Genomic DNA, 24530 nt, shown 5'->3' on the forward strand with positions numbered 1-24530 from the left:
ATCAGATTTTTTTATAAGTCATATTGTTCTCCTATATTAGCTTGTGAAACACATTTTGAAATTTTTGAATAAATATGTTCACATGGTTCAAAATTCAAAAAATACACATGAGAGTAAGTCAGGGTCACCTCCTGCCACGGCCCCCCAGCTTCTCGCTCCCCTCCCCACGGAGGGCAAAGTTGTTAGTTTTTTTTCTCTTTCCTTTCAGGGCTGTTTTATGCACACACAGGGAAGTAGATGTGTCTGTTCATGTATTTCCCCGTTTTTAACACAAGCGACAGAGTAGGATGCACCTGCCCCGAGTCTGCTTTTCCACTTCCTGTGCCTTGAAGGGTGTCCCTGGCAGAGGACAGGGGCCTTCCTCTATCTTGTGTCTCCGCACCCTGCCCCACCGTGGCAGCACAGATTCGTGCCAAGGAGACATCACTCCATCATGAAATTGTAATTGGAAAAAAAAAATTAACCTGCTACTAATTTTTTTTTTAAATCCATGAATGGACCGGGCGCGGTGGCTCATACCTGTCATCCTAGCACTCTGGGAGGCCGAGGCGGGAGAATCGCTCAAGGTCTGGAGTTTGAAACCAGCCTGAGCAAGAGTGAGACCCCATCTCTACTAAAAATAGAAAGAAATTACTTGAACAGCTAAAAACATATAAAAAAATTAGCCGGGCATGGTGGCACATGCCTGTAGTCCCAGCTACTCAGGAGGCTGAGGCAGGAGGATCGCTTGAGCCCAGGAGTCTGAGGTTGCTGTGAGCTAGGCTGATGCCATGGCACGCTAGCCCGGGTGACAGAGTCAGACTCTGTCTTAAAAAAAAAAAAAAAAAAAATCCATGAATGCACCTTAACCTTCTCCGATAGCCCTGAGAGAGGGACGGCCAGGGGCAGTCGGGGCACTGGAGTCCTGACCCCTTGCTGCTGGCATCCCCCCAAGAGGCGTACGACAAGCCTCCCAGCACCCCCCTAGGCTCTGGGACTTGAAGGAACCCCTCCTCCATGTTGAATAATCCTTGAAAAACCTCTCTACTTTACAACGATGAATTATCTTTAGTTGGCCCTTTGTCAGTGATAGAAATAGTAATCCTGGTGCTCTGGCTAAAAGTGGAGTCAAATGTAGCAGGAGGAGAGAATTTTGTGTCCAGAAAGGGAGGCTAACTTCTCCCCCGGCCCGCAAGTGCCTCCGTGAGCACTCACACACCACAGGGCAGTGCGTGGTCAGAGCTGAGCGGTGGGCTTGGCAGATCTTGGCAGATGGGGCAAGGCCCGGCACTGTGGTGAGTTGTTATAACGGCAATGGGGAGAGGAGCAACGGGCCGAGGGACAGAGTGCTTGCAGGGGGTCAAGTGCCACCCGGGTTTGGCCCACCCAGAGACTAGCACGAGGGCGTGTGCAAAGCCCCGTGAGAGTCTTTGACCTTTCACCCTCGCACTCTGGCAGCGAGAGGACTGTACATTCTCCAAGCAGCTTGACAATTTAGAATCAGGCGGAACTAACACGAGAGCTGGAACAAGTCACTGCTGGGAAGGGGTTCCCCCATTCCGAGAGCTGTTTGCAGCATACGTGCTGTGGGGTCCCCATGAACGGAGTCCCCTCCAGGGTGGGGACCTGCCGCCTCAGGGCACATGGGGCCTCTGGGTCCTTGGGTGCAGCTTTTTCACTGAGTCCAAATTTTGCGGGACAAACCCTTTCAGTAAAGGGATTTGTTCTATGACGTGTGGATCCGGTCGAGGGGCCACACGTGGCGGTCGGGAGGTTCCCCGCCCCTGCTGCGTGGGCCCCACCACTCCCACCCCCGCGGCGGGGCAGAGGCCGTGATTAGCCGCTTCGGTACGAGCGTCCACTATAGTCGACAGCCACAGATAAGCGGGCACGGCCCAGCATCGACCGTCGTCTATAATTTTGAATTGACTTTTCTAATTTTTCATTTATCAAAATAAAATGGTCAACATTTAAAAATAACGTAATGGAAACATATATGTGTGTGTTACCTATTCTGATTTACGTGACAAGGAAAGCTGCCTGTAGAGTAAAACAAGCTCTCAGTGCTTTCAAGCTTTCCTCGTCACACAAGAGCAGAACAGACTTGTCGTCAATGCACGGCACAGACCACCGCGAGGACTGTGCGTGCGGCGTGGGCGAGGTTGCGCGGCCGTGAGCGCCGGACCAGAGTGGTTGAGGTACCCCTGGAGGTATCAGCCATCTGCTTCCGTGGTGCGGAGACAACTGCACCTGTCACCCTGGGACATGGGACACACAGGCTGGGCAGCAGAGGGGCAGAGCTCGTGTGTGACCGGGCGGTGCCAGCAGAGCCACCTGCGCTCCACCCCAGGGCCTCTTGGCGGGAACCGACAGCTCTGCTCCTCCCGGTGCCTGCCTGTGGCCACAGAGCGGCGGGGCGCGCTGGCTGGAGGCGCATCTTGGAGCGAAGTGAAAGCTCAGGCCGCCCAGCCACAGCCCGCGGAGTGGATGGACTTGCGTTCTGTTGTTGGGGTCCCCGCGAGAGCTCCCCACTTCCCCCTTCACCACCCAACCTTGTAATGTCTTAAATTAGTGTCTGAAGGCAGTTCTTTGTTTTTTTTTGTTTTTTTTTTTTTGAGACAGAGTCTCACTCTGTTGCCCAGGCTAGAGTGAGTGCCGTGGTGTCAGCCTAGCTCACAGCAACCTCAGACTCCTGACCTCAAACAATCCTGCCTCAGCCTCCCAGAGTGCTAGGATTACAGGCATGAGCCACCATGCCCAGCCCAAAAGCATTTTTTAAAGTGTCAATCTTGGTGGGCGCGATGGCTCACGCCTGTAATCCTAGCACTCTGGGAGGCCGAGGCAGGCGGATTGCTCGAGGTCAGGAGTTGGAAACCAGCCTGAGTAACAGCGAGACCCCGTCTCTACTATAAATAGAAACAAATTAATTGGCCAACTAATATATATATAGAAAAAATTTAGCTGGGCATGGTGGCGCGTGCCTGTAGTCCCAGCTACTCGGGAGGCTGAGGCAGGAGGATTGCTTGAGCCCAGGAGTTTGAGGTTGCTGTGAGCTAGGCTGACGCCACGGCACTCACTCTAGCCTGGCCAACAAAGCAAGACTCTGTCTCAAAAAAAAAAAAAAAAAAAAAGTGTCAGTCTTGTGCTCGTTGGGGAAGAAAGGGGCGGCGTGGGCTCCCAGGCTGGCTGACGTTCTCTTGGTCGGGGCGAGCCCGTGCGGGGCGGGGAGCGGGCCGGGCCAGCCTCTCAGCGGCCCGTGTGTGTTTGTTCCAGATCATCGACAAGAGCAAGAGGGACCCCTCAGAAGAGATCGAGATCCTGCTGAGGTACGGCCAGCACCCGAACATCATCACCCTCAAAGACGTAAGTGGCTCGTGCAGCAGTGACCCCGCTTGCTGCTTGTCCAGGGGACACAGAAAGAGCTAGCGTTTGTTTGGTGCGAGTTTTCTGCAGCGAGTGTTTCTGTGCGGGCTTTAGCAGCGGCTCATCCTGCCGAGATTGTGAGCCTGAGCCCGTTTCTACCGCTCGCATCTAAACCACAGGGGCTGACGCTGGCTGTTCACTCGAACCCCTTAGAGCCCCCACCCCCGTCCTCCTGTCCTCCCGGCAGGAGGAGGTAACCTGTGTGCCTTATAACCCAGAGGGCGTTTCTGGTTGCCATGCCTACATGTAACGAGATGAAAGGGAAGGAAGCGGTGGGAGGGGCTGGCTCAGATCTGACCAGAGGGCCCTGGCTGTGGCCCTGGCCTCTTTGGGACCCTGCTGGTGCTTTTCCCAGTGTGTGGGGGGGGGGGCAGGAATCCGACACGTTGGGCCAGACAGGAGGCCCCAGAGCACCACGCAAAGGCCAGGGGAGAGAGGAGGCAGTTTTTTCCCTCTTCCCCCTCACCCTGGAACTTCAAAGTGATCCCTGCACCAGGCACCCAGAGCCGCAAAATACCGGAGCGACCCTGGTCTCCCGTATGCATGGCGACTGGGGTATGCACGTGGTCTTAACATGCCAGCTTGGCATAAAGGTAGCCGAGTGCGTGAGCAAGAGCTGGCGTGGACGGAAGCCGCAGCCCCGCCCTGGAGAGGTGGCTCAGCTCTGCGCCCCCCCCCCTGCGCTCTCCCCGCGCCCGGCCGCTCAGCGTTGGCCGTGGGGCGACAGCACAGCCGTGCCCCGGGAGCCGGCTGGAAACGCGGGAGCAGAGCGTGCAGCGAACAGGATCCCCCGAGACCCGGTGCGCGGTGGAGTTTGGGAAGCGCTGCCCGAGGGAGCTGCCCTGGCCTGGTGCTGTGCCGACCCCCACCTTTCTTAGCAGCCAAATATCTCCACCTCGCAGAGGCGGGGCAGTGTCATGAGCTGACTCCTCTCAGCTGGGAACCCGAACATCCCACTGAGCGCTCTTCAGGCCCAGCTCACCCGGTCCCTGCGTAGTAGCCGAGGGTTGTTGACGCTGCCTTAGTCCTGAGAAGAGCCTCCGGGGTGGGTGGGGACGGCCATCTATCTGCTCCTTCCCCACGGGAGCCCGCTTCCCTCCCCGGGACCCCAAGAGCCCGGCCTCCCCCGCCCGCTCCCCTCTCCCACCTCCTCTGCAGTGGCGGCCCCCCCACGGCGGCCAGGGGCCCGGGAGGCAGGCAGCCGAGGACGGCACCCCGTCTCTGAGGCCCACGCCCTCTCCCGCCCAGGTGTACGACGACGGCAAGTTCGTGTACCTGGTGATGGAGCTGATGCGGGGCGGGGAGCTGCTGGACCGCATCCTGCGGCAGAGGTGCTTCTCGGAGCGCGAGGCCAGCGACGTGCTCTGCACCATCGCCAAGACCATGGACTACCTGCACTCCCAGGGGGTGAGCGCCGGGGCCGGGGCTGGGGGGCTGGAACCGTGGAGGGGGTTGCCGGTTCCAGAGGCGGCAGTCCAGGTTGTCTGTGCGTCCCGTCCGTGTGCAGTCGCCCCTCTCCGTGTGCCTCCGTGAGGGTGCAGGGGAGGGAGAGTTCTCTCTCCCCCTGCCCGTCCCGGCTGCTCCGGCCGAGGCCTGTGGGTCACCCCGGCAAAGGCAGGTTGATGGGAGAGAAACCAACGGGGCATTAACAGGTGCGTCTTGCACACACCTGGGAGCACTCACCGTGAGTAGCCCAAAGGGCAGTCGGCACCGGGGCTCCTGCAGCGTTGTGACACAGAGCAACACGTCTGCAGAGAAGGGACCGGACAAGGGAAGGGACCTCGAGTTTCTATGGCAGCAAACTATGGGAGGCGGATATGAGGGACCCGGGAGATAAGGGCCGGTCAGGCCTGTCGCGGTGGCTCACGCCTGTAATCCTAGCACTCTGGGAGGCCAAGGCGGGCGGATTGCTTGAGGTCAGGAGTTGGAAACCAGCCTGAGCAAGAGCGAGACCCCGTCTCTACTATAAATAGAAAGAAATTAATTGGCCAACTAATATATATAGAAAAAATTAGCCGAGCATGGTGGCACATGCCTGTAGTCCCAGCTACTTGGGAGGCTGAGGCAGGAGGATCGCTTGAGCCCAGGAGTTTGAGGTTGCTGTGAGCTAGGCTGACGCCACGGGACTCACTCTAGAGTGGGTCAACAAAGAGAGACTCTATCTCAAAAAAGGGGGGGGGCAGTCAGCAGGGTTTGCCATGTGGGTTGCTCTGGGGCTCTCCAGGGTGGCCAGGGTCTGGCATTGTCCTCGCGATTAACTGCTGTCCTTCCTGGCCCAGAGGGGAGGGGACACTTCTACCAATTTATATCCTGCTTTTGGGCAAAAAGGGGGAGGACAGGGAGCTTTTCTTTCTTTTTTTTTTTTTTTTTTTTTTTTTTTTTGAGACAGAGTCTCGCTTTGTTGCCCCAGGTTAGAGTGCCATGTAGAGACAGGGTCTCGCTCTTGCTCAGGCTGGTTTCGAACTCCTGACCTCAAGCAATCCACCCGCCTCGGCCTCCCAGAGAGCTAGGATTACAGGCGTGAGCCACCGAGCCCGGCCTAGGGAGCTTTTCTTACATCTGTGTCTTCTCAATTGTCTTCGGCTCAAATATTCCTTCTGCCAAGTGGCACATTTTGGGGTGACACATTCTGCTACCCTTCACAGGTCTAAAGTCATTTCTACACATAGTGTATCCAGGAGCTGTGTTAATAAATTAAATTTATGTGGACGCATTTTAGCAAAGAAAACAAAAAAAGATACTTTGGCCTTGATAAAAGGAAATTTAGAATTATCGTTACTTGAGATATATAAAGTTGGACTCATTAGCTGACTCGAAGGAGCACCGTAGACAGAAATGACAGCGACAGCCGAGGCCCTCGGGGTCCTCACCGTGGCCGTGTCCCAGGCTCTGGTCCAAGCTGCTCACTCACAGACTCCCAAGCCCAGGTCACAGCCGTGGTGCAGGTGCGGAGCCTGGGGCACAGGAAGGAGGGTTGAGTGTTCTGCCCAAGGTCACACGTGGGTGTGCGGCCACCGGGGTCCGGCCCAGCTCTCAGCCCCAGACCCACCTCCTCCCAGGACGGCGGCCGCCCCGCGCCGCACTCAGCTGTGCGCAGTCTCTTCTCCTCGTCTCGAGAACCAGCAATACCGCCGTGGCCAGCTGTGCGCGCGTGGTCGTGAGGTTGGAATCGTGGTCCTCTCTGAACAGGGGTGCCCTTCCAGGACGGCACAGCGGGCCGTCCCGTGCGGCCGCCGTGGCTGGGGAGCGCCAAGCAGGTCCCGGCCTCCCAGAACAGGCCCTGGCCTCTCCAGGGGAGGCCCTGGCATGCTGCGTTTGCGGGCTGTTTCTGTGGAACGGGGGCGGAATGGAGTGAAGCCGCAGCCTTCCACTTCCCCGTCTCGGGGCCTCCGTCTGCGGGGCTCGACCTCCCCCTTGGTCCTCCCGCTGGATTTAACAGGACAGTGGGGACATGGAGCCTCCGAGCCGTGCAACGGCACGCCACGTGTCCTCGCAGTGGCCCTGTGTCCCCGCGGAAGACAGCGCCCTGTGCTCTAAGTGTCCGCTGTGCTCTGAGGTGTGCACCCCGTCCGCACGGCCGGGTCCCCAGGGCAGGTGCTCAGCCACCACCTGCCACCCACCTGCACAGGTGCCACCGTGCGGCGTCTGCGTGAGCACTCGGCCCCTGCCCTTCCCCCAGGGGTCAGTGTGCCTGTGACAGCAGCCACCTGGTCAGTGCCTCTCGCTGCTGCGTCCCCAGCCCCTAACAGTGCCTGGCACGTAGTAAACACTTAATGACTGAGTATCATTTTGGTTTTCTGAGACAGAGTCTCGCTCTGTTGCCCGGGCTAGCGTGTGGTGGCATCAGCCTAGCTCACAGCAACCTCACACTCCTGGGCTCAAGCGATCCTCCTGCCTCAGCCTCCCAAGTAGCTGGGACTACAGGCACGCGCCACCATGCCCGGCTAATTTTTTTGTATTTTTAGTTGTTTGGCTAATTTCTCTCTATTTATAGTAGAGACGGGATCTCGCTCCTGCTCAGGCTGGTCTCGAACTCCTGAGCTCAAACAATCCTCCCGCCTCGGCCTCCCAGGGTGCTAGGATGACAGGCGTGAGCCGCCGCACCTACAATCTTTAAGCAGTGTCCTACTCCCCTTACCTGAACTCACCGCATGTCCATCTCGGTAACAGCTGCAGTGAGCCCTGCAGGCGTCTCGGGCGGGTGCTTACCCATTGGCTCGAGTGCCATTCAGTGCCCGCAAGTAACAGCAGGTGCTCGGCCCTGAGTGGCCAACGTGAGGGTGGGGGAGGAAACAGCGCCCGCGTCATGCCGTGGATCCGCCCCAAGCGGACGGTTCCAGGGCAACCCCCGACCTTCGGGGCGCTTCCCCCGTCCTCTCCCCTGCCCGTCCTATCCCCCACGTCAGGTGTGATCCTCCTGCCTTCCAGGTGGTCCACCGAGACCTGAAGCCCAGCAACATCCTGTACGTGGACGAGTCCGGAAACCCCGAATCCATCCGCATCTGCGACTTCGGGTTTGCCAAGCAGCTGCGCGCGGAGAACGGGCTGCTGATGACGCCCTGCTACACGGCGAACTTCGTGGCCCCCGAGGTGAGCGCCGGCCGGCCAGCGGGAGCTGGGGCGCCAGTCCCTGAGCAGCCCCTGCTTACTGCTGCCTGCAAAGTAGCCGGACGGTGGGGTGTGCCAGAGCCACCTGGACGCACTTAGCCATGGTGTGAGGAAAGAGAAACAGGACCCTTCCAGGCCCTTTGACTCTGCCGCCAACCCTGCTCAAACATGTTTTGTTTTTTGTTTCTTTTTGAGATAGAGTCATGCTTTGTTGCCCAGGCTAGAGTGAGTGCCGTGGCGTCAGCCTAGCTCACAGCAACCTCAGACTCCTGGGCTCAAGCGATCCTCCTGCCTCAGCCTCCCGAGTAGCTGGGACTACAGGCATGTACCACCATGCCCGGCTAATTTTTCTATATATATTAGTTGGCCAATTCATTTCTTTCTATTTTTTATGGTAGAGACGGGGTCTCGCTCTTGCTCAGGCTGGTTTCGAACTCCTGACCTCGAGCAATCCGCCAGCCTTGGCCTCCCAGAGTGCTGGGATGACAGGCGTGAGCCACCGCGCCCGGCCCAAACATGTTTATCATTTCATGTGCCCATCTGGAAAAACTTTGATGTAAAATTGTCATCGTGCTACAGACATACTGGACCGGGCTGCATGTTTGTTCCAAGCTGGCGTGAGAAATAACGCCATCACGCTCTCGGTGCACGGGGACGCGGAGCTGACGGGCGCTCTGTGGCCGGGAGTGCGTCCGGCAGCTGGGGAGAGAGTGACGTTTGCAGACTCTCCTTGCACCATGAGTCTTGCTCCGGGTCGCTTTTCCTGACAGGAGCAAGTTGGCAGCTGTCGAATTTAAGAATGCTGGGGTTCCGTGGTGATTTGCAGCTCATATAAATCCATAGGCTACGTCGGAGAGTCTCAGCAAGGTGGACTTCTCCCTTTTCCTGTTTCCTGGGGCAGCTTCGGTCGGGTTCTGGAGGCATGGATACGTTTGTGCAGACAAGTTCTGCGTCTTGCTTTTCAGCAAAGCAACCGCGAGCCCCTGAGCAGCCCCTGAGCCGTGGCGAACAGAGGCAGGGGAGGGCAGAGGCTGATGCTGCTGACACATCCGGGGGAGGGAGCCGGGACTGAAAACAGACGTTGGGTTGCGTGGTTGCACCCAGTGTCCGCGCTGTGCTGGCGTGAGCGGGGCCACGCTCGGCAAGTCCTCAGAGAAGGGCGAGCCTGGCACCTAGTGGTGGGGCTGTCGGCCGTCTGAGAGGCAGCCCACGGCCACTGGGCCACAGCAAAGGTGCTGTGCGTTCCGTGCCCAAACGTGGATGGACACACAGCCGGCGGAGTGGGCTGAATGGCCACCACTGGGTTATCCAGGAGTTACCCGGCCACTCGAGCAGCCTGTGACCCCTTTAAAAACAACCTGGGCATAGCCTCTAGTAATGCCCTGTTTAGTCAGCGTCTCCTTAATCCTCCTAGGTGCTCAGTTGGAATGGACCCCTGAAACAAAAAACCGATTGACAGGGAAAAACAAATGAAGGTTTATTAACACAGGTATTTCACATATGCTCAGCAAGACCCAGGGAAGGAGCTGTTCTCCAGGAGGTGGCCCCGAGTGCCAGCTCACACGACGCCTTCAGCAAAGGACAGTGAGTTTTAGAGCAGAGACAAGACGGAGGAAAAGGACTTTGGGTCTCGGGGGCGGCAGCTGTGGGACAGGCAAGGAGCTGGCGGGCAAAGGCTGCCAGCCACACGGCTCCAGGCCGTCACCGTGTTCTCCCTGGAGAGGGGCGGGCACCTTCTGTCCCTGTAAATCCGTGTCCCGACTCGGGCAAACGCGGAGGCCGGAGCTCTCCTGCGTGAGCTGCTGGCGCTCTGCCTTCAGTTCCGTGCTCACACCCAGCAGGGACGTTGTGAGCTGTCACGTTCTGGCCGCCCCAGCACCGAGTTTGTGGGTCACAGAATGCCTTCCAGTGTTCCGTTGCTTCCCCATCCGCAGAGCACTCAGACCAGTGTGTGGTTGGTTTTGTTTTGTTTTTGAGACAGAGTCTCGCTCTGTTGCCCAGGCTAGAGTGAGTACCATGGCGTCAGCCTCACTCACAGCAACCTCAGACTCCTGGGCTCAAGCAATCCTCCTGCCTCAGCCTCCTGAGTAGCTGGGACTACAGGCATGCACCACCATGCCCGGTTCATTTTTCCTATATATATTAGTTGGCCAATTAATTTCTTTCTATTTATAGTAGAGACGGGGACTCGCTCTTGCTCAGGCTGGTTTAGAACTCCTGACCTCAAGCAATCCTCCCGCCTCGGCCTCCCAGAGTGCTAGGATGACAGGCGTGAGCCACCGCGCCCGGCCGAGACCAATATGTTTTACTTTCACTCCTATGCACCGTATGGGGCGGTCGGGGCAAACCGTTAACAGGCACCTCCCACAGGCGCAGAGAAAACCAGCTTGATGTGTTTGAGCGACTTTTAAGGCTCACTCGGCTCACAAATTGTGAGGCGAGGGCTTGACCGGCCAGAGCTCCATCCATTCAGCGTGTCCTGGCTGGACACGCACCACGCCATGGTCACGGCACACGCTGGCAGGACACAGGGATGGGAGGACGGGCTTCTTGCCCTCACCTCTGCGGAGACCGAGCACAGCAACCCCAACCGCACATTGAACGCTGACCTCCGCAGTCTGCAGTGTCCACAAGCGCTTACAGCCTTTTTTTTTTTTTTTTTTTTTGAGACAAAGTCTCACTCTGTCACTCTGGCTAGAGTGCCGTGGCGTGAGCCTAGCTCACAGCAACCTCAAACTCCTGGGCTCAAGCAATCCTCCTGCCTCGGCCTCCCCAGTGGCTGGGACTACAGGCATGTGCCACCATGCCCGGCTAATTGTTTTCTATATATTTTTAGTTGGCCAATTAATTTCTGTCTACTTTTTTAGTAAAGACAGGGTCTTGCTCTTGCTCAGGCTGGTTTCGAACTCCTAGCCATGAGCAATCCTCCCGCCTCGGCCTCCCAGAGTGCTAGGATCACAGGCGTGAGCCACCGCGCCCAGCCTGCTTCTTTACTGCTATTCGACTGTAAGTGTGTCCGAGGATCGCCCTCTACAGAAGGACGCAGTCCTAGGCTACAGTGACATGTTTCTTGCTCTAACAGTTCTCAAAAAATTAAACATGGAACTATCACGTCATTCGGAAATTCCACTGACGCCCAAAAGAGTTGGAGGCAGGGACTCAGACAGGTATCCGCCCACCCACGTTCATAGCAGCGGCATTCACGGCAGCCAAAAGGCAGAAGCGAGAGGTGACCCAGCAGTGCAAGCGTGGAAACAAGTGTGTGTATCAAATGCATGCACTGGGACATTATTCAGCGTTGAAAAGGGTAGGAGACTCGGACACACGCTGCAACGCACACAGATCTTGAAGACGTTGTGCTGAGTGAAGCCAGCCACGCTCATCAGAGGTCCCCAGGGGAGTCGGCGTCACAGAGGCAGAGTGGCACGGGGGAGGGGCTGGGGAGTCGAGTGGGGACAGAGCTCCGGTTTGGGAAGACGGAAGGGTTCTGTGGGCGGACGGTCGGTGGTGACGGTGGCGCAGCGGTGAGCTTGAGCTGTGCGCTTACACAGGGTTGAGGTGGGAAATTTTTACGTTATGCATATTTCACCGCGATAAAAAAATTCCTTTTTTTTGTTTTTTCATTTTTTTTATTATTTGTTTTCTTTTTTCTTTTCTATTTTTTTTTTTTTTTTAGCCTTAAGATCTGAATAGAACAAAAGGAAAAAAAAAATTCCTATGCCTTGGAAATTAAGTGCCTCCTTGTCGCTCGGCCGTGCGTCCGGCAAGAGCTGTGGCTCGCTGTGCGGCCACCCGCGAGGGGCTCGGGGTCCGAGTGCTGGACGGTGGGGTCCGCCCTGCATTCCCACGACGGCCGGTCTCACTGCAGACACTGCGCCATCCTCCTGCCGGGCCCCTCCCCGCCCAGCTCAGGGTGCGTCGGAGACCCATGCTGAAAACCTCGGTTTCCTTAGCGAAGCGCTCACCTGTGGTCTCTCGTCCCCGTCTAGGTCCTGAAGCGCCAGGGGTACGACGCGGCGTGCGATATCTGGAGCCTGGGGATCCTGCTGTACACCATGCTGGCGGGGTAAGGATGGCGGCACGCGTGCACCGGGCAGGAGCCTGGATGGCTGGTCCCTCTCGAGGCCAGAGTGGGGCCCGCCCGGGTGCTCACCTGTGGGCAAGCACGTGCACCTGCCGGCACTCTCGGGCTCCCGGTGGAGGCTGTCAGACTGCCGTAGCCCGGGACAACTAAGGAGCAAGGATAAGACACCTAGCCATGTGTTTTCTCTAAACTCAGCTCATAAACACCCGAGCCTTGTGCTTGCCTGTCCTCCTTCTCTGCTCAGCCATGCCGCCCTCTCAAAAGGTGCTCACAGCTGTGCCTTCTGAGCATCCTCCTGTGCCAAGCAGCATGCACAGCCGCCTCAGGGTCACATGGCACCTGCGATTGACTGCCAGTCCCGGCCCTGCACCTGGCTTTGGTGGCCACTGCCCGTGCATGAGCCGGGTCCTGCAGAGGAGACACGTAGTGCAGAAAGGCCTGGGCCTGCTGCCTGCACGCCTCGTTCCCACGTGAGCGCCTCCCTGCCCCGGCCCAGAGTCCTGGGCTGAACCCCCAGCGGGAATCGGCCTCTCTTCTCTCACCTCTGTGTGGGCAGAGGACACTCCGTGGCTCCTCCAGCCAGGGAGGTCTAGGATCCTGTGAGAGTCACTAGTTCCTAACATTTTTAAGTTTACGAAATAATTAAATGAGCCGAGCGCGGTGGCTCACGCCTGTCATGCTAGCGCTCTGGGAGGCCGAGGCAGGCGGATCGCTCGAGGTCAGGAGTTCGAAACCAGCCTGAGCAAGAGCGAGACCCCATCTCTACTATAAATAGAAAGAAATTAATTGGCCAACTAAAAATATGTAGAAAAAATGAGCCGGGCATGGTGGCGCATGCCTGTAGTCCCAGCTACTTGGGAGGCTGAGGCAGGAGGATTGCTTGAACCCAGGAGTTTGAGGTTGCTGTGAGCGAGGCTGACGCCACGGCACTCACTCTAGCCTGGGCAACAGAGTGAGACTCTGGCTCAAAAAAAAAAAGAAATATTTAAACGTTGACAAAATAATAAAAAAAAAAAAAATCAGACCCGAGACCACCCCATCCTGCTTGCTGCAGCACACGGGCAAAATGCCGCCCGGAGAGCGAGCGGAATGGCGGCTCCGCGGGTGTCTGGTGATCCGCAGGCGGGAGGTGTCCCCAGCGAAGGGGCCTGGCTCGGGAACGCGGCGCTGTGCTCCGCGGACGGCAGTGGAGTCCTCTGGATTCCACGCTGTTAGGCTGTTCCTTGATTGTCCTGACACTCACTTTGCCTTTGCGTAGCGCCAGGATCACAGACTCCGCCTCTAAAGGCAGTGCTGTTACAGCCCGCACGCCTCCTCCTCGGGAGAGCAGAGGCTGACACGCCCTCGGGTGGGAGAGGGACGCGGATCAGGCGCTTAGATACGGCCGGTGCCGGGCCTGGCGTTTTATGCGAGCTCTCGCCTTCACTTTGCGTTTGCAACGGAGGCTCAAAAAGTTAATGTGTCGAAGAACCCGGAGTGGGTAATAGATCAACCACGGGTCTCTCAGACTTCAAGTGTCAAGCTCTGGTCCATGGCGCCACACCGTCACCATGGAAACCGCATCACCAGGCAAACCGCTGGACCGCCCCGTCACCTGTGCGGCCAGAAAGGGGCTAGGAGGGCCAAACCCTGGGGCCCACAGGGAACTCTTCACTTGCCTCATTGACCGAGGGAGGAAAATAGTCATAGCCTTAGGAAATAAACAGCAAGGAAAAGCAAATAGGTTTTCTTTTTAACAACACAGTGGTGATATTGAGTTGTAAACTTTATTTTATATTGTAAAATGGAAGCTCACTGCCACCAATTATCTCACCGCACAGATTCACCCCTTTTGCAAACGGCCCGGATGACACCCCCGAGGAGATCCTGGCCCGGATCGGCAGCGGGAAGTACGCCCTCGCCGGGGGCAACTGGGACTCCATATCCGACGCGGCGAAAGTGAGTGTGCGTCCCGTATTTTCACTCCTGGAGTACGGAGATTCTACGATAGCCATGCTACTTGTGAGGAAGCTAGATTATTATGTATCTTCTATATAAATGAAAGAGATATTTCATCCTCGGGATTTTAAGGCTCTCAGCTTAAAAGAAATATCTGCAAAGCTCTTTCACAGCACCTTCACATTTTCTGCTGACTTAGTGTCAGGCTAAGACTGGCTTCTCCCGAGAAACAGAGCCAGGAAGGCATGCGTGGAGCAGGTGCGCTTAGAGAGAGACAGAGATTTATTTTCGAGTAATCGGTTCATGTGACTGAGGGGGCAGAAAGGTCTGAGGTCCGCAGGGCAGGAGGCAGCGGGAGCCCCGAGAAGAGGCGAGGGTCCCCGGGGCCCGCCTGCGGGCGGAATCCTCTTCCCCAGGGCAGTGCGGGCCTTTTCTATCAGGGCCTCCGACTGAAGGGATGAGGCCCACCCCCGTTGCGGAGGTAACTGCTTTACTCACAGTCGACTGACTTAAAGGTAATCATGTGTAAAAAATACTCACAGAAACACCTAGGCTGGTGTTTGCTCAGTGGGCTGCCGCCCAGCCCAGCTGGCACGCAAAGCCAACCACCACACGTGCAGTGACGGTGCGCAGTGCTTGCCCTGACTGCTCGCAGGCTGATGCAGCGGGGCTCTGTGTTCGCAGGCGTGTTCCTGCCGCAGTCCAGCCGCTGGCGTGCACAGCAGCCATTCCCCGAGATCCTGGGGAAGGGCTGGGGAGGAGGAGTCTGGGCTCTAATTCCAACTCTGCCGTCGCCGTTGCCATGTGGCCTCATGCAGTGGCGGTGCGAAGAAGGTGGTGGTGAAGGTGATGGCAGAGGTGACGGTGGCAGAAGTGATGGTGATGGAGGTGACGGTGGAAGTGATGGTGACAAAGGTGATGGCAGAGGTGGTGATGGAGGTGATGGCGGAGGTGATAGTAGGAGAGGTGATGATGGCAGAGGTGATGGCAGAGGTGGTGATGGAGGTCATGGCAGAGGTGATAGTAGGAGAGGCGATGGTGCAGGTGATGGTGGTGGAGGTGATGGCGGAGGTGATAGTAGGAGAGGTGATGGTGGCAGAGGTGATGGCAGAGGTAGTGATGGAGGTGATGGCGGAGGTGATAGTAGGAGAGGTGATGGTGCAGGTGATGGTGGCAGAGGAGATGGCGGAGTTGATGGGAGAGGTGATAGTGGCAGAAGTGATGGTGGCAGAGATGATAGGATGGTGCAGGTGATGGTGATGGAGGTGATGGCGGAGGTGATAGTAGGAGAGGTGATGGTGCAGGTGATGGCAGAGGTAGTGATGGAGATGATGGCGGAGGTGATAGTAGGAGAGGTGATGGTGCAGGTGATGGTGGTAGAGGTGATGGCAGAGGTGATAGTAGGAGTGGTGATGGTGCAGGTGATGGTGGCAGAGGAGATGGCGGAGGTGATGGGAGAGGTGATAGTGGCAGAAGTGATGGTGGCAGAGATGATAGGATGGTGCAGGTGATGGTGATGGAGGTGATGGGTGGATCCTCGTCTCTGGTCTTCCTGGTACAATCAATCTCAATAAACTTCAGTATCCTCACCTGCACATTTGCATCACGGATGGCCATGAGGAGCAGGACAGAGGCACCGAGTGTGTCGGGACATTGCACGAAGCACTTTGCACATGTAATTCACATTGCAATGGAACGTGTGTTGTGCATATGTGTATATGTGCCATTAACATGTGCATGTAAAGTAGAACTCTAGATTTAAACCAAATTTAGAAATTTTTATTATTATTACTTTACAATCAAATGAAAAATTACCTTTACTAGGCATGAGCCCAATGGACATATGTGATGGTTCCAGATTGTGGTTTCTGTGGTTGGTGACTATTTATAAAAAATATTTGTGGATAATCCTGATAAAAATGTAACTACATACATCACTATGAATTGGTTTCTACCTGTGGAGAATTATCTCATATTCTCCCTCTGGAAGGATATCATATTGACAAAAATAGTATTTCATCAATTTACACACATCGTCTTTCATTTCCACATTTAATTTTTCTTTAGACGTAATTTTTTTTTTTTTTTTTTTTGAGACAGAGTCTCACTTTGTTGCCCAGGCTAGAGTGAGTGTCGTGGCGTCAGCCTAGCTCACGGCAACCTCAGACTTCTGGCCTCAAGCGATCCTCCTGCCTCAGCCTCCCGAGTAGCTGGGACTACAGGCATGCGCCACCATGCCCGGCTAATTTTTCCTGTATATTTTTAGTTGTCCAGCTAATTTCTTTCTGTTTTTAGTAGAGATGGGGTCTTATTCTTTCTCAGGCTGGTTTCGAACTCCTGACCTTGAGTGAGCCTCCTGCCTCGGGCCTCCCAGCTTGCTAAGATTACAGGCGTGAGCCACCACACCCAGCCTAGACATAAAATCTTTTACAAAAGCTAAAACCTCGGTGAACGCTAAGTTGGTGACAGGAATAAACTGTGCACGTGCCTCTAAACCTGAAAGTTAACATTTGGCCCCGAAATGCACAGACTCACTCTCAGGATAAGGGTGGGTGCTGCCGTAAGTGGGGGGCGCTCTGACCCACGCCGGGCGCCCTCCCTACCTCTGTGGCCTTCCCTGGCAGGACGTCGTGTCCAAGATGCTCCACGTGGACCCTCACCAGCGCCTGACTGCAGTGCAAGTGCTCAAGCACCCGTGGATTGTCAACAGAGAGTACCTGTCCCAAAACCAGCTCAGCAGGCACGACATCCACCTGGTGAAGGTACCAGCGGGGACAGAGGGAGCGGAGGCTGGGGGTGGGAAGCCGGAGCGAGCCGGGGCCTCACGGCCAGTCTAGGAAATGCCCCTGTGAAGGAGGGGCCAAGCCCAGCCACAGTCAGTCTCCCTGCGTCATGCACATGTGTGCGTACACACATGCAGTTGCGCGCACGCACGGCTTCCATGGAGGTGGGGGCGGGAGGGGTCCTGCCTGCTCCACTCCAAGTCCCCAAGCCCCAGTTCCGGGCGGAGGTGTGTGAAAGTCCTCATTATAAGGTGACTTCCACTGGGAGCCGCCACGGTGGCCTCTCGGGCAGCCCGGCCGACCGGGCAGGACTCGGAGCAGCGTGGGCTGTGCCTGCCACGCGGGCTGGGCGAGGCCAGGCGGGGAGGGTCGGGATCCGTCCCAGATCTGCTCCAGGGTGAACCTGCTTGCCCAGCCCCGTCCAGGCGACTCCAAGGGGACAAATGAGGTCGGCGGCCCCTGGCGTGTGTTCCCACGCTCCGGCAGGCCCCAGAGCACGCCTGGCCTCCCCGTGAGCACGTGGAGGGTCACATGCCCTCTTCCTGGGGGTCCCCGGGGCGCAAGCACGGCGTGAGGCTGGCGTGGGATAGTAGATGGATGCGGAAATAAGAATGACATCGCCCTGTCCTGGGCCACCGCGTGCCAGACACCACCACGAGCTCCTTGCAGCTGATGCTCCAGTAATCCTGCAGGAAGCTCTGTTTCACCCACTTCACCCGAGGGGAAACTGAGGCTCTCGGCGAGGTCCCGTGGCTCCTGCTCCCCACTAGGAGCGGCGGCACCATGGTCACCACGGTGACCCCTCCCCTCCCCTCTGTCCGCAGGGTGCGATGGCCGCCACCTACTTCGCCCTGAACAGGACACCCCAGGCCCCGCGGCTGGAGCCGGTGCTGTCGTCCAGCCTGGCTCAGCGCAGGGGCATGAAGAGACTGACGTCCACCCGGTTGTAGCCGGCGGGCGCCTGGCCAGCGGCCCCAGGCGGCGCCCTCTCCGCCCTCAGACACCGCACAGACAGACGCAGCCCCGTCCTCAGCCCTGGGGGCCGCAAGCGGCGTGGGCAGAGCGCGCTTCCCGCGTCTGTGTTTTCCTTCCCGGCCCGGAGAGGACCCTGAGCCGGGGGCTTCTCGGAGCCGGGCTCTGCCTCCCGCTCCCGCACCCCTCCTCCATCCTCACGCAAACCCCGAGCTTCTCTCACCTCCCGGCGCCCCGGAGGCCCTGCGGTGTCGTCTCGGCACGCTGGCTCGGGCGTGTGCACAGCACGGCTTGCGTGCCGCGGAGAGCTGGACTCCGGCTGCGAAGCCCAGCGCTGGCCGGCCTCCTGGCGCGGCCCCGGTGGCTGAGACCACGGGAAGGACGGCGTCAGGCAGGGATGCGCCGTGGCCGCGGCGCGGAGCCCCTGGCGGGCTGCAAGCTCCGGGCATCTGCGGCCTCCCTCGGGCTGGGGAGGGGCACCCGGCCCCACCCACAGTAATCCAAAGAGCCGCCTCCTCCTCCTCGCGCCCCTGCTTGCTGACTCGGACGAGGGAAGAGCCCGGCCTGGAATCGGATGGCCGTGTTTGCCTCGTGCCACAGTCCACGGGACTCGGGAGAGGAGCCCCCCGGGGGGCAGCCAGGCGCCCGTGTCCCCGGGGGGGCCTGTCCTCCCCTGGAGAGGTGGCGCCGGCCGCTGGGCCCCGGCTCTGGCGGTCTGGAAGCTACCGGAAGCTTCCCCGAGAGCTTCCCCGGGCTCCTGCGCCGGGCGTGCGTGCTGACCCAAAGCAGTGGTTTTGCTGTGTTCGCTTTCAGTTTTCCGGTCCGTGGAGAAACTGTGGATGTTGGAAAAGTCGGGCTCCGTGTCCTCCGTCAGTCCCTTCTCCGTCTGCCCTGAGAGGGCGGGAGGCGCACGGCCCAGGTGCGCTGTGGGCGGTGGCGATGCACTTTGTGGACGTGTGTTGTGCTTCGTGTTTGTGTTGCGTAGCTCTGTTCTGACAGGGACCTTTGCGTGGCGTTTGACGTTTCCCTGGGTGTGCGGTGCACACAGGAGCGGGCGTGGCGCAGACCGCCCTGCTGTGCTTTCCTGTGTCGTGGGAGCTCATGCCCGGGTGGCAGGTGCAGCAGGGTGCCCCGCCCTCAAAGAGCGAACTCGCGGGTCCCTCAGCCTCCCATTGGGGGATGAGGATGCCCCAGCCGGTCCCCAAGCCAGGGGACCCACCAGGTGGGCGGGACAGGAGGATGACTCTCACCTGTGCCCGCTCCAGGAACAGCCCCTTCTGCGGCAAGGGCAAGCCGGTCCGGGCGGCACCTGTCGGCCACAGCCAGGATTCCATGGAGACGGTGGTGTCCTGCTATTCCTCTTCCCTCCATCTCCCTCACGCTAGCACCCAGCTCCAAAAAACACACGTGCAGCATTCTGAAAAACAGCTCCTTAGCTTGGTCTGGTCGTGGTCAAACCTTAAAACACAAACTTGTTCCAGAAGCTTTAATTATTTCGTGAGGATTTTCCTAGAGAACCTCAGAGACTCATAAAAGTCGAGGGACAGATTTTATGTACCTGTTTTCCCACCGTGCCCACTGGGCGTTCCTCATGTTTTCTCAGTAGAAAATGCTTTTCCAAGGATAGAATGACTTCCACTCGTGACAGTTTTGGTTTTTAGGTCCAAATTATTTCACTTCTTATTCGAAACTTAGGGAAAAGTGGATTAAGTCCTTGGGTCACAGATTTTTGTCCTCCTAGAAAGGAAGGAGTCATTTCCGCTTGCTACTTGTCCATCTCTGCCCAGAGCCTGTGGCCCGGCCTTGATCGCGTGTTTTTGGGCTTAAAGTCCTGAGATCCGAGGAGGGAGAGAGCTGAGGAGGGGGAGTAAAAGCTGCTGGGAAGTGGTTGTTCCCCCCACGGCTGCAGCCCCTCCTCTTCCTCAGCAGTCCCCGCCCACGTCACGTGGCCTTACTTCTGAACTGAGAGTGCCAAAGGGACCCAGGGCTCTGCCACACCACTGTCATTCCGCCCACTCCACGTCGTCTGCCTGGGGGGGGGTAACATACCTCTCCTTTGCCCCCTTATCCAGAACAACGTGATACTTGAAACCCTTCGAAGAGAGTCCGCCTAAAGATAGGGTGTCGTATTTTAAGCAAAGTCCCCCAAACCCCCGAATGTGAAGGCGTGCGCCATGCACACGGCGGCGGGCGCGCAGACGGAGGTGTTATTGCAGTTTGCACTTACCCGGCACGGGCACCCCACGCCTAGTGCCAGGCTCCGTGTGATTTGCACGGGTGACATGGACTTCCAGAAGGTCGAATAGCTTTGCCTGCTCACTCGGATAATCCCCACCACCCCCAGATGATAAAACCGCAGCGTGTGCGGGAGCATAGGAGCAGAGATCTCAGGATGCCCAGCCCCCCTCCACACCCCCGCTGAGTGCTCCCTCCCTTCGGGGCACCACCCACAGGTCCTCCCTCCCCACGTGGGAGAAGCACCCGCTTCACCCCATAAGCAGGGGCTTTGCCGGTTCCACCCCCAAAGTGGCATGTGGGCAAGAGGTGAGGCTCTCACTTGCACCCTTAAGTCAGACTTGTCCGTGATTTTAAACTAACTGTGTGTGTGTGTGTGTTGGCGTTTGGAAGACCACTCCACTTTTGAGTGGCGACAGCACTTAATGTCAGTCAGTATTGTCGACTAAATGGTGTTCCCGCTGAAGCCGCACGTGGGATCTTCGCCTCGCGCTTCGCTGGCTCTCGAGCACGCGATAGAGTTTGATTTGCGCTGCGTGTCTTCTGACGCGGTTTGTGGCCCCTCGCCTTGCCAGGAGTCCGGCGAGCTCTAGAACCGAGGGCGCGGCAGGGTCCTGAGCGGTGAGGAAGGGCGGGCGGCCCGGCCGGGCGGCAGCGCCCGGGAGCAGGGTCTCGCGCCCGCCCGCCCGCCCGCCGGGCCAGCACGCTTCTCGGCCGGCTCCTCCGACTCAGCACTTTGTTTACAAGCTCAGCAGTTACGTTTACAGGTCGGTTTTGTGCTCGCGCTTTGTATTTCCTGTTTGAGATGGGCGGCCACTGTACAGATATTTATTACGCTTTCCAGACTTTCCGAATAGATTTTTTTGAATAAACATGGTTTTATGAAGTGCAATGTTTTTCTAGCATAACAGTGGCCTTTGGATTTGCTGTGCTGTTGCCAGTGAGGGTCTGGGGGCGGCGCCCGCGCCCCTGCCGCTCCCGACTCCTGGTCGCAGCCAGACGCTGCTCCCGACCGAGAGCATGTGTGTGCATGTGTGGGCAGATGTGTGCACGTGTGTATGTTCACAAGTGTGTGTGTCCATGTATGTGCATGTGTGTGGAGGTATGCGTGCACGTGTGTGTACCTTGCATAAGTGTTCATGTCCACATTGTAGAAGTATGAGTTCAGTCGTGTGTGTACGTGCGTGTGTGTGTGTGTACATTGTGTGGGGGAGCACACGTGTGTGCACATTTGAACATATGTGCACATATCTGTGCATGAGTTTGGACATGTATGTGTGGACATGCATATTGTCCATGTGCGTGTGTCTGGCATGCATGTGTGTGTGTGCACTCCCATGAGGGAGTGGGGGTGCAGGCAGGAGACTCGGGACAGCCGTGTCGTGCAGCAGAGCAGGTGACTGGCAGGTGCGCTGCCGGGACAGCCCTGGCTGCATTTCCTGCGCTTGCCACCTGCCCTCCACCTGCCTGGGCTTCCGTAACACAGAAATAAAACAGACCACACTGTTGGTGTCTGGCCGTCCAACTGATTTGCTCCTCCCCTTTGGTAAATTCCTAACCCGCACGCCTCAGCAGCAACACGGACACACACGTCCCCCACACACCAAATACACACACAGACACGCCCGCACACACACGTCTGTGCTCCCATGGTGCCATGCCGCGTCGTCTGGGCGGCTCCCGGCAGAGTGAAGGGCGCTTCCTGGACTCGGGGACACTCTGCGGTGGGAGCACTGGAACTACCAGGGAGTGAATTCCAGGGCAGACGACAAACGCACGAGAAGTTCTGCCTCCTGCTAAGAGCAGCTCCTGCGCCCTCTCCCTGTTACCCGCTATTGCTGCCGCGGCACATCCCGCACGCCTGTGGCGGGAAGCAACATGACGTGCTGCCCTGCCGTTCGGAAGTCCAGGACAGGGCTCCCCGAACTGGAATCGAGGTGTCACCAGGGCCGGCTGCTTCTGGAGGCTCCAGGGGAGGATCCGTTTTCCTGCCTGTTCAGGGTCTAGCGGCCACCTGGGCTCCGCACCCGGGGCCCTTCCCCCTCCTCCCAGCGGAGCACGATCAGGCCAAGCTCGCGTTACCGCGCTCTGAGCCCCGCTCTGCCTCCCTCTTCCACTTTCAGCCCCGGGATGGCGCTGGCCCACCGGGACGGTCGGGACCCTGTCCCTGTGTTGAGGTCAGCTGACTGGCACCTCCATCCCCCCCATGTAACCCGACACAGTCACAGGTTTCAGGGATCAGGACACTGGCATTGGGGGCAGGGGGATGTCGTCCCCACCACATTACATGCAGTGGAGCCCAGAGCTGCCACACCTGCCGGCCTGTACGTCCCAGGTCTCACGGGAGGAGGGGGGGCGGGGGCGGGAATGGCCCAGGTGGTGTTTTCATCACAGGTGGGGACCCCGACTTAGGGCACCCCAATCGTTGATACAGGGCTGCCAGCAAACCCACTCGCCATTTGCCCTGGAAGGAGACGTTGTCTTCGTCACGCCGGACGGGAAGCACGCCTGCCCTTTGCCCCAAGGACGGCCACTGCCTCTGTCTCCCAGGCTGTCCACTGTGCACGTGTCCCTGGAAAGACAGGCCAGAAGCCAGCAGCCCTGGCTCTGCGCAGGAACGCAGGGGGCCCACGGAGATTTGCCCCCCAGCAATAAGGGGCTCGGGTGGTGACTTGTCCCCCAACACTCAACCATCCGTCACCCAAGAACCCACCGGCAGGCCTGGGAGGGCCGCGGGGCCCAGACGCGGGCAGCTGCTGCGTCTCGTGGAGACATGCAGCGTCACTCTCAATCGCAGATGCGTCTAAGCACATAACGTCAGTCTTTCATAGGACTTGAGATGGTCTTCTGCACACACACACATCTCATTCTGAATATTATGTATATTTTTCTTCCTCAAAGTCCAGCTCGGTGCTTGTCCTGTGTAGCACCAACCCCGTATTCGCTGGAAACGAGCAAAGGCTTACGAAGGAGCCGGGAGCCTCCTGGTTCCAAACGTGTCCCCCAGGGGTACCCAGGACGGTCCCTGCACCACCCAACTGCAGGGCTCGGCAATCCTCGACATTTTTTCCTGGCCCACCACCTTTCAGGTGAAATGAATAAATCTCATTTGCAAAGGTGCGCCCTAAAGCGTCAGGGCTGGAGTGACCTGGAGTCAGGGGCGGGCACCCCGTGAGCCCACAGGACCCGGGCGCGTGCTGCTGGCAGGGCTGGGCTTACAATCGGGAATTATGGGCGTGGTGGCTCACACCTGTCATCCTAGCACTCTGGGAGTCTGAGGCAGGTGGATTGCTCGAGGTCAAGAGTTCGAAACCAGCCTGAGCAAGAGCGAGACCCCGTCTCTACCATAAATAGAAAGAAATTAATTGGCCAACTGATATATATAGAAAAAATTAGCCAGGCATGGTGGCGCATGCCTGTAGTCCCAGCTACTTGGGAGGCTGAGGCAGGAGGATCACTTGAGCCCAGGAGTTGGAGGTTGCTGTGAGCTAGGCTGACGCCACGGCACTCACTCTAGCCTGGACAATAGAGCGAGACTCTGTCTCAAAAAAATAAATAAAAAAAAAATCGGGAAGTATGCGGCTGAGAGGAAGGAGACAGGCTTGAAGGTGGACTGCTAGGGCAGTGCAACTCGGTGGAACTCCCGGAAGGCGCAGGAGGGTGTGCCATCGGCTTTTCTCAGGTGACAGCTTCACTGAGCGCTTGCCATGTGTCCAGGGTGAGATCTGTCACCTGGAGTAAAGGAAGGTGCCCTCGTCCCCATGAGGGCGGGGCAAGGAGAGCGGCAGGGACAGAGGATGGCGCCCACGCCCTGCAGGGTGACAGCAGGCAGCCTGCTGAGTCTGCACCAGGTTCTACCTTGCCCTACCAGCTTGCAGATAACACCGCATTGCCTTGCAGAATACGCTGCATTGCAGAAAATGCAAGGATGTTCTAGTGCCCACTCACCTGTGGACGTCAGCCAATGATTCCAGGTAAGAAAGCCACTCCCAGAAGGCTAAAATCCAACATGGAAAGTCTGGACACCCCAGGGTCCTTCGAATGGGGCTTCCCAGGCTCTTCAAGGATGGTCAGGTGGCCCTGGAGAGGGACAGCGGGGTGCCAAGGGCCTTCTGCAAGGCAGCCACTGTGTCCCCATGTCCAGGCCTGCGCAGGGCCCTTCGTCCCGTCTTGCCCTGGCCGCCTGTCCTTCACCAGGTGCTTTATCAGTGACAAACTGCATCCAAACCACAGCAGGGTGGGAGAGAGAACATGAACAAGTGAGTGGGACAGACAGCATTCCTGAGGGGGCCTGAGAAGACAGAGCAGAGTGGGCAGGGCTGCCGTTATACTGGGACGGTGAGGAACAAAACTTACACCAGTTCTTAAAATCCACTGGTTCCTCCTAGCGACAGGCATTGCCTGCCTCTCAACAGCCCGTGACCTTTATAGTTGTATTTAATTCATTCTCCATCAGTAGCTGTCATTCAGGATCCAAAATCAAAAGTGTCCACATGTGATGTCTGTCC

At 57.8% G+C, this 24530-nt stretch overlaps 1 protein-coding gene across 3 annotated transcripts in view; it reads left to right on the top strand.

Annotated features, from left to right (window-relative positions):
• Positions 1–19219, top strand: part of RPS6KA2 (ribosomal protein S6 kinase A2) — a 326066-nt gene extending 306847 nt beyond the window's left edge. For all 3 annotated transcript variants that reach the window (XM_012776807.3, XM_012776809.3, XM_012776805.3), the window contains 7 exons: positions 3253–3342; positions 4651–4809; positions 7831–7992; positions 12000–12076; positions 13915–14032; positions 16657–16794; positions 17640–19219. In XM_012776807.3, the coding sequence (XP_012632261.2) occupies positions 3253–3342; positions 4651–4809; positions 7831–7992; positions 12000–12076; positions 13915–14032; positions 16657–16794; positions 17640–17765 (870 nt within the window). In that variant the 3' untranslated portion in view covers positions 17766–19219. The remainder of the gene's footprint in view (positions 1–3252; positions 3343–4650; positions 4810–7830; positions 7993–11999; positions 12077–13914; positions 14033–16656; positions 16795–17639) is intronic.
• Positions 19220–24530: the final 5311 nt, after the last annotated feature.

The sequence above is a fragment of the Microcebus murinus genome, chromosome 5 (genome assembly GCF_040939455.1).
Source record: "Microcebus murinus isolate Inina chromosome 5, M.murinus_Inina_mat1.0, whole genome shotgun sequence".
NCBI classification, from domain to species: domain Eukaryota; kingdom Metazoa; phylum Chordata; class Mammalia; order Primates; family Cheirogaleidae; genus Microcebus; species Microcebus murinus.